Below are 14,888 nucleotides of genomic sequence, written 5' to 3'. Positions count from 1 at the left end.
TCTTCCCTGAGAAACAGGGTGGCCAGTGTCTCTGCCGGATATGCCTGTGCCTGATCTGAGGAGAGGATCGTCTCTAACGCCGAAAACCCTGCCGAGCAGTGAGCCATGGGCGTGTACTAAAGAATCAAAAAGAAAGAGTACTGCTTATTTTTTTCCCCTTGTTCTGCCAGCGTTTCCTCGCGTCCCCAGGATGGAGTGCAAGAAGTCGGATTAGATTTGAAATGAACAACACTGCTGGAATTTTCAGTCCAAAACCACTGATCATTTCCCTGATTCTTGGTGGCGACTGGCTAAGGTTTTCTCTGTGGCGGCTCCAGCAGGAGGGAGTCTAACGGTAGCGCACATAGGTGAAGCACTTGCTACGTCGCAAGGGCAGTGCTAAGCCCTGTTCATCATGTTTTCACCCGTGTAAGCGCCACCATACCCACGTGAGATTAAGGAAACCGTGGTATTAAGGAGGTTAATCAGCTATCTCAGAGTCATACCACCAGTCCACAGAGCCAGTTTGAATTCTGGCTGGCCCCAGAGTCCATGTTCTTACCAGGCTGTGCTTTTACAAACGTGTTATCTGATTTTGTTCCATAACGGTTATTAATATTTTAATACACACCAGGCAATCATTTTGCAAATCCAAACAAAGGAATAACTATTCATCTCCATGTATACCGTGTTAAGCTTCTTAATTTCAATTTGTCCCCTTCATTATCCCTTCTCATTATTGATCTTCCTTTTAACAGGGGCAAAAGGTACATTTGGTTGGATTGGTTTCTTCCATGACCTTAGAATAAATTCAAATATTTCATCAAGAACCTTGATTATCTTGTTTACCTTCCATAATAAATAGTAGATGTTATCTTTGAGTTCCTTATAGGGCTCACCTGCCTGTTTTATAGTAGCAGATAATGAAGCAGGTGCTTCCATCCCATGAAAAGCCCCAGGTCTGGTGCTCATTTCAGATATTAGGAGTGGAGCCATGTCCAAGTGGCTCTGACTCTCTGGCTTGGCCTGCCTCCCCTCCCCCTTCCTGCTGGGCCCTGCTGTTCACTGGCACACAGGGAAGGAGAAGAGAGGCAGGTATGGTTGGAGTTGCTTTTGTCCTTTCGAATCTGAGGGCTGGATTGACTTCCCTGAGTTTATTAGGAGTTGTTTCCGTTGGGAAATCTTTCATCAGAATCAAGTCCATAGATGGGAAGTCCCAAGTCTTCATATGTTTTTTTCCAGTTAAATATTTGGGATGGTGGCTTCCCACTAGGAGTGCCTTATACTGAAAAATGATCCAACACTTTTTGTTTCTGCTTTTTTAAGTTTCAGAAATTTGATTTCATGGTATCTCATTTTAAATACTTTCGCTCCGTTTTTCACGTATAGCTCAAAGTGTGTTGCACGATACTTGTTTTGCTAAGAATACTGTCACTATAACTTCATCCTCTGGTTGTTTTAATAGCAAGTTTTATCTGCCTACAGGAGAATATTAAAAAGTGAGCCTCCATATCCTCAAGAAATGAGTGCTTTAGCTAAAGACCTAATTCAGCGTCTTTTGATGAAAGATCCCAAGAAAAGATTGGGATGTGGTCCACGTGATGCGGATGAAATCAAAGAACATCTCTTTTTTCAGGTGAAATATATTGAACAGATGGTTTCATATGCCCTACTATTTGCAGGGTGCTTGGCATTCTTGGTGAAGTGAGTGAACGGGGGTCCCTTTTGGGGATCTTTGCTCCCTATTTTCACATACATTGCACCTTTTTTTTTAAATGACGGGGAAAATCCAAAGATCAGAATTCTACTTGGAGACACCTAAATGGTCTTTTTCTCCCTAAGTGAAGTGAGAGTGGGGAGGACCATAATGGTATTCAGTCTTTCTTAAGCTTATTGGTTCCAGTTTTGAGTATTGGTTTCTATTTACGATTTTGAAATTTAGGCATCTGGACCAAAGAGGCTTTTATTTTTTACTTTTCTCTCAGTTCCTGAGCCATTCCTGCCAGTGTGTTCCACCTTGTAGACAATGATTTCATTTTTTCCTTCTTTCCTCAGGAGCGATCTCAGACAATTAAAAATCTACCTATTTCTCAGTTGTGTATCTGCAACATAGAATTAATTGTTCTTTTTTTTTTTTTTTGCTTATCCTGAAAAAGCCTAATGAGGCCATTCTGCAGAGCACCAATACATCTGCTCAACTTAGTTTGCTCAATTTATTAACAAAAAAACAAAAACAAAAAGAAAAACCTCCAAAATTTTAGATAACTGGGGGGAAAAAAGTTAAGTTGGCCAACTTGGCTAGTTATTTCAATCTAAGCGGTCAACCTGGAACACCATAACCTCAGTTTTTAAAACCCTGCACTTACGACTTTTTTTTTTTAAGAGAGAGAGAGGGAACACATGATGCACAAGCAGGGGATGGGGTGTAGGAGGGGCAGAGGGAGAGGGAGAGAGAATCCCAAGCAGGCTCCAAGCTCAGTGCTCAGCGCAGAACCCAGCTAGGGGCTCCATCTCAGGACCCTGAGATCATGACCCGAGTTAAATCAAGAGTCGGATGCCTTCGGGCTCCCTGCTCGGCGGGGAGTCTGCTTCTCCCTCTGACCCTCCCCCCTCTCATGTGCTCTTTCTCTCTCACTGTCTCTCAAATAAATAAATAAAATCTTTAAAAAAAAAAAAAGAAAAAGAAAAGAGTCGGATGCTTAACCGACTGAGCCACCCAGGTACCTACCCTATGAACTTAGGACTTTTAAATAATTTCATCGCCTCAACAAACATGACCTCTAAGTATTCATGGTCTAAAGGGACCATCCAAGTTTTATTTTTATTCTGCAAACTGAGTTTTTACAGTATTATCACCAAAACAAATGAAAATAGCATAACAAAACAAAGAAAAAGCTCTGCTGTAGAGTAAACTTTATGTCATCTATTGTTTTTTAAAAATAGAGAAACAAATAATGGCTGAGAATAAGAATTACCTCTCTATTTCTATACTCAAAAAAATAACATCAGTCTCTCAGTTGTAACCCATTTAAAAATCTATTACTATGTTCTTTTGGAAGTTCAATAACAGAAATACATTTGGAATAAAATTAACTTCTCAGTGTGTGCATTTCATAAATTAGCATGGCTTACAAAGATTAATATTTGAACAAACTATTTCAAATATGTTTTTGAGAAATCTGGCTCAAAATTTAGCAATAAGGTAAGATTTAAGAAAGTACTCAAGCAAAATGCCTCAGTCCTGTTTCCCTAGGATCTTTTTCTGTGTGGTTCCCTATATTTGTGAATATTACAGTATGTCTTTCATATTAGAGAAATTTTTCTTTTCTATAGTTTGGAATAGTAATTTTAGGTTATTTAATTGCCTTGCTTTTTAAATAACAAGGACACTTTAGGAAAGACCAGACTCCAACTGGTAAAGACCTAAATGGAGAGAAGGTGGAGAGGAGCATAATAGCATTCAGTTTTCTACATACCAAACGTTCTCCTGATAACAACATATTCCTTTAAATTACCCCTTTACTCTAGAAGTTTCTTTTAATGTGTGTATAAATAGCCAAGCACAAATCATATGCTTGTAATGGAAAACATTAGAGCCACACAGAGGACAGAACACTACTAACTAGAAAATCAAGAGACTGACCTTTCCACTAGCTAATGTTTAAGTGAAAAAGGTTCGTTCTTACTTCCAGCCTTCAATTTCCATCTGGATCAAGTAAAGGAGATGAGCTAAATGATCTCTAAAGCCCACTCTAACTGAAAAATGTGATGATCTGTAATCTAATGATTTTTTTCTACATTCCCTCCACAAGAGGGCATAATAAAAACATTTATGTTAGTTGATTAAACTTAGCCAGTGTCATCAACCATCTCTGAAATCAGAATGCATCTTACAACGGACATTGTAACCATTCTAGTTGATGATGCCTTTTCTTTCTTAATGGTACATAAAATAATGGTTTATCTCACTATAAGTGATGACATCTTAGATTTGAGGAAATATGTTAATAGGGTAGCTGTAGGATTCAATTCAGTAAGTAGTATCTGAGGTTGTTTTAAGTGACAGAAGGAGCACAAAGAAAATAGAGCACAGAGTTGAATTTGAGTAAGATAAAACAGCACTTTATCAGCAGTAAGCGACTGGCATGGGGGGAAAGAAGCAGTATTTAAAAAGCTAGAATACAGGTAAATGCAAAAAAGATGATCACATCAGTATGATAGTATCATTTATACTTAGAGACATAACCAAGTACATGATTTATAGTGTGTTTATTGTCTAATCTGTCCAGATGACCAGGAGGGAAACCAAGTATAGGCCGAGAGCCGCTTTAACACTGCCTCTAGAAAATAGGGATATTCCTTTAGAGTTAATATTCATATCCATAGAGCATTGAAAGGCCCTTTATGACAGTTCAGTTTGTTTTGTTCTGGCCTCACACCTTTCTCAAGAGGGTCAGGACAAAAGTAATTTTTCTGTTATGCCTAACGGTGGACTAGGGATAACCTGGTGCCCCCCAGAGGACACCACAAGACCCCACAGTGACAGAAGGCCATCTCATCTTTAGGACATAGCGTTGGCTGGAGCCATCAACTGCAGTCAGAAAATGTGCTCGTGCTTGGGGGGAAAAGAAAAAAAAATTTTTTTAATTATTGGTTTGAGATATGTGCTCTTTCCCTATCAACCAATTAAAACCCCAGTCTGTCTTTGTTATTCTTAGACAATTCTCAGAAAATACTTCAACTTTGTTGGTTTCTACTTTGTACCAATTTTCTTTCTCTGTTTTAGAAAATAAATTGGGATGATTTAGCTGCCAAAAAAGTGCCCGCGCCATTTAAGCCAGTCATCCGAGACGAATTAGATGTGAGTAACTTTGCAGAAGAGTTCACGGAGATGGACCCCACCTACTCCCCCGCAGCACTGCCCCAGAGCTCCGAGAGGCTGTTTCAGGTAATCTCCAGGAGCGTGTTCATGTACAGAGGCCACCTGTGCCCTGGAAAAAAAGATCAATTTTCCCATATGAAAAGTGCTTTTGGCATCTTAAAAATAAGATTCTCTAATCTCTTCAAAATTATCAAATATAGAGATACTGCACATTAGTAACTGAAGCTTATGGTCTGTTAAATAGTAGATATTACTTCTGTGGTTTTTTTTTTATATAAAGCGGTGCTGATTTCTTACTTGAAATTTTATTTCTGTTCAGGCTCTCTTATAGAAAAATACAATACTACTTTATTTTACCTCTATCCATATAAAATTTTCTTCAGTTCATAAAAACTGTTATCTGATTCTTTATCTTCAGTGAGTAACCTAAACTGCTTTCTAACTCCTGAAGATTTAGAAAAGATTTTATACTTAGAAAAAGATCTTCCTCAGACTTGCAATACTCTAACTTTTAAATGGCGTCAGAGCTTCCCTTCTTGACCCTCATTAAGTATCCCATTAGTATGGCTTAATCTGGTCACCTGGGCTGTGTTTCTGGACCTTAATGACACTAACATCTAGCACATGACTGAGCACAGAGTAGATATCTAAAAACTGTTCTTCAAACTAATGAATTTTCCAGCTTGAACAGATTAATCATCTATCACTATACCGCTTTTGGTTCAGCACATCGTTCTGACATTTGATTTTATTTCTTTCCCAAAACTCAATTTAAAATTTTTAGTCTGAGGAAGGATAATGAGCCAAATAATTGCTAAATTAGAAACAAACTATAGCCTTTGGAATAAAAATAAACAAGAGCCCTTGGACCACTTTGTTTAATACCTTAAACTCTACCCTTTTGAGAAGTTAGTTGTGTTTGTAAGCGAACTTTTATCAGCAATGCAGAAGAATTACAGCTGTGATCTCCTCCAGTCCCATCCATGTTGATGTAAAAGTTGGGTATTCATCCTTTCTGATGGGACTGGAGGGGATTATGCTCAGTGAAATAAGTCAAGCAGAGACAGATAATTATCATATGGTTTCACTTATTTGTGAAACATAAGGGATAGCGTGGAGGACATTAGGAGAAGGAGGGGAAAAATGAAGGGGGGGGGAGGCGGAGGGGGGGACGAAACAAGGGAGGATGGGGGCAACCGGGAAAAAAACGGAGGGTCCTGGAGGGGGGGGGGGGGGGGGGATGGGGTAGCCCGGTGATGGGGATTAAGGAGGGCACGTACTGCACGGAGCACTGGGCGTTATATGCAAACATTGAGTCATGGATCACTACATCAAAAAACTAATGATGTATTATATGGTGACTAACATAACATAATAAAATTAAATTAAATTTAAAAAGTAAATAAATAAAAGAATTACAGCTGTGAGTCAGATATTGGGGGTGGAATAGGAAAGAAGGTTTTTCTGTCTTTACTTTTGAATTGGTTTAATTCTACCAGAAGATGGCATTCTCTCCTTCTGAAAATCATCTTTCTATTGATTTGAAATAACCTTGCATTTTAGATTACAAATAAAATGAGATTCACCTTAACACATATTTGAATGTTTTTCAGTCTTTTTTCTTGATTTTAGAAAAAAAATTATTACAGTCTGGTCTGTGCTAACGTGGGAAATTGCAAATCCTCATTCTTTACTCTTTTCTTTTTTTAGGGCTATTCCTTTGTTGCTCCTTCTATTCTGTTCAAACGTAATGCAGCTGTAATAGATCCTCTTCAATTTCACATGGGAGTTGAACGTCCTGGAGTGACAAATGTTGCCAGGAGCGCAATGATGAAGGTATAGACGTGGTTAATTAAATGACATAGTTATCATTTAAATACCAACACTAATTAACATTGTCAGGGCCGGTGAACATAAGAGACTTACCATTTGACTAAGATGCAGTTTTAGGAAATGAATAAGTGGAAATAGCAATATTTGCCCTAGAGAATTAGTCACATCAATTTCAATGAACTCCTTTTTACAACGATAGCCAATTAATATGTCTTAAAAAGTTATATAGATGAAAGTAGAAATGAGCTAAAAGTAAGATGAATCTTAGAAGATTCTAAATGTATCCCATGCATATTTATTAACATAAATAATGTTTTTTTACTCTATAATGTTATTTATCCCTCTGCATTCCTAGTATTTTCTTAACTTAAATGATGTTGGTTTCTTACCAGGACTCCCCATTCTATCAGCACTATGACCTGGATCTGAAGGACAAGCCGCTGGGAGAGGGAAGTTTTTCAATTTGTCGAAAGTGCATACACAAAAAAAGTAGCCAAGCCTTTGCAGTCAAAATAATCAGCAAAAGGTAGGACCGTGTCTGGCATTGTTTTGTGTGGATTCATCCGGTCAATGAATTCTGTAAATTAGGATTTTTATTTTAAAATCAATGGTTTCTTGTAAGGCTTTTTCACCCATGGGTTTAGCCATTCAGCTCATTAGCCTGATCCATTATCCTTCTGACTCTACTAGATGTTTGCTGTTAAACGTAATCCATCTGAGACATAAATCATAGGGTGACAGGCTTTCGAGGTTCCTGCGAGAACATTTTCTGTTGCAGCGGCAATCAGATGTGCTTAGCAGCTGTTGCTGTTCCTAATAGTTACAGATCTGAAATACTTTTTTTTCTTTTTTTTTCTGAAATGACTTAGCAATTTGCTGGTAGCTTTGCGAGCCAGCTCGTCATTTCGGTAACTCATTATTACCTCCTTGATTATGTATTCCTGTTACCAAAATGTCAGGCAAGTCAGGCATCTGTTTCTTCATAGGACTGGCTCTCTTCTGATTCAGAAATAATCATTGTCACATGTATCACATGACCTCACTGATATGAGGAATTCTTAATCTCAGGAAACAAACTGAGTGTTACTGGAGTGGTTGGGGGTGGGAGGGATGGGGTGGCTGGGTGATAGACATTGGGGAGGGTATGTGCTACGGTGAGCGCTGTGAATTGTGCAAGACTGTTGAATCACAGATCTGTACTTCTGAAACAAATAACTCAACATATTATAAGAAAAAAGGAAAAGAAGAAGATAACAGGAGAGGAAGAAAAGGGGAGTATGTCAGAGGGGGAGACGAACCATGAGAGATGATGGACTCTGAAAAACAAACTGAGGGTTCTAGAGGGTAGGGGGGTGGGGGGATGGGTTAGCCTGGTGATGGGTATTGAGGAGGGCACGTTCTGCATGGAGCACTGGGTGTTATGAACAAACAATGAATCATGGAACACTGCATCAAAAACTAATGATGTAATATATGGTGATTAACATAACAATAAAAAAAATTTAAAAAAAAAAAGAAATAATCATTGTCTTGGGAATAACGCATTACTTGTTCTGGTGGGTAAGATGACTCACCACTATCATAGAGACCTCACTTTGATACTTGGACAGTTACATTCCGAATGCACTGTCAATAAACACAAAATTCGGGTTGGGACAATCCGGACATAAGAACTTGGTGAAGAGGTGTATGTATGTGGAGTCTAACTGCTCTCATCTTGCAGGATGGAAGCCAATACTCAGAAAGAAATCACGGCTCTGAAGCTCTGTGAAGGACACCCCAATATTGTGAAGCTGCATGAAGTTTTTCACGATCAGGTATTTGACACAATTTTTCTGTGCATTCTGATTCACATAGAGGGTTCTACTTTTTACCAGTCTTGTTGGTGCTGCAGGGTCAGAGTCAGGGATGTGGGAGAATACCCAGCCCCTAGAGAAGGCAGAGAAACTTCCTACCCCTCCCCCAAACCGATGCATCCTTTCACGTCCGCTCTTCTCCCTCAGCAGTGGGCACATGGGACGTGGACGGAGGAGAGAGGGGCAGGGGCCGGTGGCGCTGTCACAAGCTGCACTCTGCTTGTCACCCACTCAGCTGCTGCCCACCGTAGCTTAATCACTGGATAGTTCTCAGTAGTCCATTAGTTACCAGCCTTCAACCTTCTTTCACTTCCGGAATAGAACTTAGAGAGTTGTAAGCCTAATTAGTGCAAGCTAAAGAAGAGAGGCGACGCAGAAGGGCAAAGCTGCTCATCTCATCTTACTCCAGGGGCCCAGGTCATGCTGTCCCCTCCTCTCCTGGTCCTGCTTTCCAACAGGAACCGAGTGCAGAAGTGTGTACCTCTGCACGTGGGAGGATTGCCACTGTGTCAGGTCCATGCCTCTTCCTCTCCCCTCCACTGCCACCTTCCATGACAAAAACTGCTCCGGTACAGTTACTGTTCCCCCTGGGACTGGGTGAGATGACACGCTCCTACTTAAGACAACATGCTAAGCACAAGAGCCAAACCCAGTCCTGGATGCGGCTTACCCTAAGTTTAACAAAGAAGAAACAGACTGAGAAGGGTCATGAGACTTGTCTGTGGTCACACCGCAAGGCCGTGAGTGTCTCGTCGGGAAAACCTGGGCTCCCGTCCTGGGCTGTCTCCATGGTGCTGCTGTAACACCATGTCCTGGGTAGGCCATGGCCCAGTTCTCTACCATACTGAAAGTTCCCAGGGTACCATGGCAGTGATACTATGTCTTAACCACAATAACCTTGCCCTTTATTATTGCATACCTCACATGGGCCAGGTATCGTCCCAGATTCCACATGTGTTATTCAGTCCTTATAGTAACACCTTGGGGTGAGAAAATGGAAACTCACAGAAGTTAAATAACAGGGTCTCACAGTTCGTAAGTGGTAATGCTGGGCTCTAGACCCAAGCAGTCCAACCTCAGAACTCTGCTGCCTTAGGGGAGGCAGAAACATGGAGTGAACACCCAAAAATGACATTGTCATCTACTTGCTCTGTGGTTCTCATAGTCAGAAAAGGAATATCTTTGAAGTGAGGGCTTTGGGGAGCTACTCTCCGTGCTCCTCTACTTGTCGCCACATCGTCGGGCTACCCAACTCCACTAGAAGTAATGAGTCCCCCATCCACTGGAGGTGCTTAAAAAGAGCCTGGACATTCTCCTGTTGAAGATGATTCACATGGTCGTCAAGGGATTGGAGGATGACCTTTGACACCGCCCTCTGGTTTTGGGCTTGTGCCCAGCTGCGTCCCCGCAGAGACATTCAGTCTCTTACGTTCAGGCGATGTCAGATCTCAGGAACTGCATCCCTAATTTTGTACTTATGCCACAGGATCAATTTATTATTTGTTATTTTTATATTAAAGAGTTACTGAAGGGCGCCTGAATGGCTCAGTCAGTTAAGCGTCCGACTCTCGGCTTTAGCTCAGGTCATGATCTCAGGGTTGTGAGATCAAGCCCTGCATCAGGCTCCACGCTGGGCATGGAGTGTGCTTAAGATTCTCTCTCTTCTCCCTCTGCCCCTCTCCCCGAGCTCTCTCTCAAAAAAAAAAAAAAATACTATAAGTTGTGTCATGATATAATCCTATATATACTAGTACAAATATATAAAGATATATTATCATTCTGCTATTGATATCTTGGGTGATTTTTTCTGTATAGATGACACAGTTGCCCTGATCATCCCTAGGTGCACATAATCTTCTCTTCAACTAATGGGTGAAATCGATGAGGGTGGCTCTTCAGCCTCCGACTCAGTGTACCGGGATCTGTATTCATTTCCTCTTGCTGCTGTAACAAATTACCACAAACCTAAGCAGTACCAATTTATAATCGTACAGTCTGGAGATGAGAAGTTCAAAATCAGTCTCCCTGGTATAAAGTCCGGGTGTCAGCAGGGCTGGTTCCTTCTGGAGACTCTAAGGGACAGTCCATTTGCTTGCCTTTTTTTAGCTTCTGGAGACTGCTCACGTTCCTTGGCTCGTGAACCTTCTTTATATCACTCCAGTCTCTTGTTTCCATAGTCCCATCCCATACTGTTGGCTCTGGTGGATGATTTAGACACTCTTCCCATCTCAAGATCCTTAATTACATCTGCAAAGTCCCTTTACCATATCAGGTAATGTCCACACGTTCTGAGGATTTGGATACGGAGGTCTTCGGAGGGCCATTATCCAATGGTCTCATATACATTTTCTCACCGTTATCTGTTTTATCGGTGAGGGTCCTAAAGCTCATAGATGTTAACTAGCATCCCCAGGGTCATAAGTAAGTAGCAGAAGTGCCATCCCGATCCAGGTTTGACTCTAAAACCTATCTTTTAAACCACTTACAGGTATTGCCCTCCATTTTTTTTAAAAGCTCACTGGCATATGCTTGTAGCCGACCTTCAACTTTGACAGTATCTGTTGTATGTAGAAACTCAAATTAGCTTGATCTCTGGTAGCCTGGAAGCAATTCTCTTATTAAAAAGGTTCACCTTTTAAAATTTGCCCAATATGTACAGGATAATTACCTTTTTTATGAAGCTTTTTTTTTTCTGGATTTTGCTAATTCAGAAGGAAGCTTATTTGTTCAGTGATGCTGGTTCTGTAATACATAGCACCTGAATCTCTTGATTGGCTATCTTTTTAAACTACACGTTTGTGAGAGCTGATACAATTCCTTTGCTTTTTGATTGCTCCTATGTTACTTTCTTTATGGACATGTATGCAAGGCATAGTAAATAGATAATTTTTAAACTATTCAATTAAGATAATGCCATTGGTATCCAAAGCAATTATTTAAAACACACACACACACACACACACACACACACACAAAAACAGTAAAACACCACGCTGAGCTATGGGTATTTGCCACAGATATTAATAAGGAACCCTGAAACTAATCCGTTGAGCTCTCACAGGAGGTTCAGAGTGCCTTTTTTAAAAGATATATTTGCCATTCGGTGGGTGGGTCAGGCCTCCTGTGGGCAGTTGCCCATACTCTGTCGTTAATCTTCTCTAGTATTTAAAGCAGATGATTTCACATTATTATCAGCACTAGGTCACACTTTAAAAAGAAAGATCTGTAAACTTGATAAGAGAGGGTTGGAATGGAATTCAAATGAAAGAATTAGTCAAGGAAGGGATATATAAAGATTTCACTGCAGCACTTGAAATTTTCCATGACCAAAATAGAATTCTAAAAAAGCCACATTATCCTTCAATTCTTTCCTCTCCACCATTAAGGCTTGCTGTTGATTATTTTAACAAGGGATTATCTAAATTTATTGGCGATAGTTAATAGTCCAGGAATGTTTCATCTGTAAATACACTTCTCTTCATGAAAGCCCTCCGCGTTCTTCTTTCTCTTCCTTTCTAGCTTCACACGTTTCTGGTGATGGAACTTCTGAACGGGGGAGAGCTGTTTGAACGCATTAAGAAAAAGAAACACTTCAGTGAGACTGAAGCCAGCTACATCATGCGGAAGCTCGTTTCGGCCGTGAGCCACATGCATGATGTGGGCGTGGTGCACAGGGATCTGAAGCCCGAGGTATCACGTGACGCGCTCCCTCCCGTCACTCAGTCTAGCCTCCTTAGTACCAAACACCCCCCACGGCCGGGTGGGCTCTTCTTGTTTCGTTGTTTAGGGCTTTCTGCTAAATAGATACTTGCAGAGATCCCGTTTCTTGGATTCTCTTTCTCTTCTATTTTAGTCTAAAATAAATTTGTCTTTTTTTGTCTTTTTTTTTTTTGCCAGCAGATCATCTTGAGGTTATATTTGTAAATGTGAGAGCCTTTTATGGAAGAAATACTTTATGCAACAGTTGTGGGCTAAAAATAGCAATGGAAATTTTTGTAGCAGAAAATAATATCCTTTCTATATGTGTGTCATTTAGAGGGGTTTTATTTTAATGATGTATTGTGAAAGCTTATTTTCCATTTTTGTTATCAAATTGATTAGCTCATGAATAGGAATGTATATAATTCTGTTCTAAATATTTAAACATAAAGAATTGTCTTGGTTTAATTAGTTGTACCATCCCTATATGTGCTTCTCTTTGCTCATGTATTATATTTATAGAATTGTGTAGCAATGCAGAAGCAGCCCCTTTTTATATATTTCTTCTTTCAAAAGGATTATAGAAAAGATTCTAGCTCCAGAATATCCCTTTTTAGTATCAAAAATATGAAAATTCCCTCTTCAGGAAATCACCAAAATATTAATGAAAATTAAAAAACAAAACCCAATAATTTATAAAAGCATAATAATGACTTATCCTTTATCATATGCAAAATTACACATATTTCCTCTTTAAAATAGAACTTCATTTTTAATTACCATGTGATTATAATGCATTGTCAAAATTTTTTTAAATAATAATTTACTTGGAGTTTATTTTTTGTGTTAAACCACAAAAGAATATGTCTCTAACAGCACCATTTTTTGCCTGTTTAAATATCTTGAATCATTGGTAGGAAGAGGATGTTTTAAAAATGGAATTCTTTTTTTTTTTTTTTTAAGATTTTATTTATTTGAGAGAGAGAGAGAGCCCAAGAAGGCAGAGGGGCAGAGGGAGAGGGAGAAGCAGACTCCCCGCTGAGCAGGGAGCCCGATGCGGGGCTCGATCCCAGGACCCTGAGATCATGACCTGAGCCGAAGGCAGACGCTTAACTGACTGAGCCACCCAGGTGCCCCTAAAAATGGAATTCTGTGCATCCAAATATAATTGATTCTAAAGCATATAAACTTCTGTCTTTGGACTTCCTGTTACTGTTATTCATGTTACTAGTAATTAGTCAAAAGTGAGTTGTGTTTTATGAACTTGCCGCTATGGTCGCTCCCCCTCTGCTTCCTTCATCTGCGTTCTCACTTCTCCTACAGAACCCCCACTGAAAATATGGTGCTCTGTACATCGGAGATTAGCGGTCTGTTTTTAAGTGTGAAAGCACACCACTTAAATGTTTTCTTGATAGACAAGGAACAAGCATGTGATTTTTTTAATTGAAAAGATCTGTTCCATGACTGTATAGAATTCATTTTCACATGTTTTATTCTTTGATAACTGGCCATCTGTCATCCCATGAGTCTCAAATGAGGCAACTGTCCTCTCCAACAGAATTTAAATTTGCCTTCCTATTTTACTGATAAAAAAGATACTTATGTTGCTTAATTCTTCTTATTTGTTACAAACGTTTTCTTTCAAATAATCATTTGAAATGAAGAATTGTCAGATTATTTAGGACATTCTACTACAGTTATAGCCCTAAATCAAAATAAACTTTGGAGAGAGGAAAATGTGCCTTTGTACTAACATCTTCATAATAAAATAACTTTCACTTGGACTTTTAAATGGCAGAGTATATTATTTCCAGACTAAAAGTTTAATTCCTTTCCCATTGATGTCATATTTTAAGATCTGATTATATATCTTTTGGTTGGTATTTACGTGGCCCTGGCTTTCTGCTTGAGCAAAATCCTAAATTCTAGGTCAGCAGCAGACAAATTTAGAAGCTCGCTAACATTCCTGGTGGGCTGCTTTGTACTTTTCAAACCGGACCCCCTAATCTTGAAAGATTAAGAAAAACTACATCAAATTAGTTTCAGGTGGGACTTGAGATGAAGCTGAAAGACGCTTGCTTCCTGCCACTCCTCCCCATGCACACCCAACTCTACTCGGAGAGTGGAGTCTCCTTCATTTCAAGAACGGTGGCTAAGGGAGTCCTCTGCCAGCCTTAATATAGAATAAACTGAAGTCATTTCCAAAGGCTCAGCAGGCTCAGTGAAGCCGGGGGCCAGGGGTGCTTTCACGCCTCTGCACATAGCCCAGTGCTTGCACCACAGAGGGGCTCGGCAGTCATTTGCTGAGAGACTTCTCCCAAGTGCAAGCGCGTGAACCCCAGCTCTGATTTAGTAGTGGTGAACCCTACATTCAATCACATCCACATTTTAATTCCATCACAAATTCAGGATCAAGCATTGTATGATAGAGCATTTAAGAAAACTTTTTAATATTTTTGCTTTTCTTTCCTCCCACTTTATTCATTTTTTAACTTTTGAATGGAAGGTGTAGAAGATTTTTCTTCTTGGTATGAATGAAGCCTTCTGTGATGTCTTTTATTTTAGCTGGAATAATAGTAACAAAGCAAATGACGTTCCAGATCTGAGGAATAATTTAATAAACATAAAGACACATAACA

The 14,888-nt window shown here is 39.7% G+C and overlaps 1 protein-coding gene across 1 annotated transcript in view; it reads left to right on the top strand.

Moving 5' to 3' along the window:
• Positions 1 to 14,888, top strand: part of RPS6KA5 (ribosomal protein S6 kinase A5) — a 177,802-nt gene that overhangs the window by 148,197 nt on the left and 14,717 nt on the right. The window contains exons 8-13 of the mRNA XM_025869468.2: positions 1,465 to 1,615; positions 4,766 to 4,927; positions 6,572 to 6,697; positions 7,087 to 7,220; positions 8,418 to 8,511; positions 12,070 to 12,240. Of these exons, the coding sequence (XP_025725253.1) occupies positions 1,465 to 1,615; positions 4,766 to 4,927; positions 6,572 to 6,697; positions 7,087 to 7,220; positions 8,418 to 8,511; positions 12,070 to 12,240 (838 nt within the window). The remainder of the gene's footprint in view (positions 1 to 1,464; positions 1,616 to 4,765; positions 4,928 to 6,571; positions 6,698 to 7,086; positions 7,221 to 8,417; positions 8,512 to 12,069; positions 12,241 to 14,888) is intronic.

Source organism: Callorhinus ursinus, unplaced genomic scaffold, assembly GCF_003265705.2.
Source record: "Callorhinus ursinus isolate GAN/ISIS: 27379988/994484 unplaced genomic scaffold, GSC_fseal_2.0 scaffold8, whole genome shotgun sequence".
Lineage (NCBI taxonomy): Eukaryota > Metazoa > Chordata > Mammalia > Carnivora > Otariidae > Callorhinus > Callorhinus ursinus.
The sequence above is the reverse complement of the archived record's forward strand: the minus strand, read 5'-3'. Positions and strand labels throughout refer to the sequence as shown.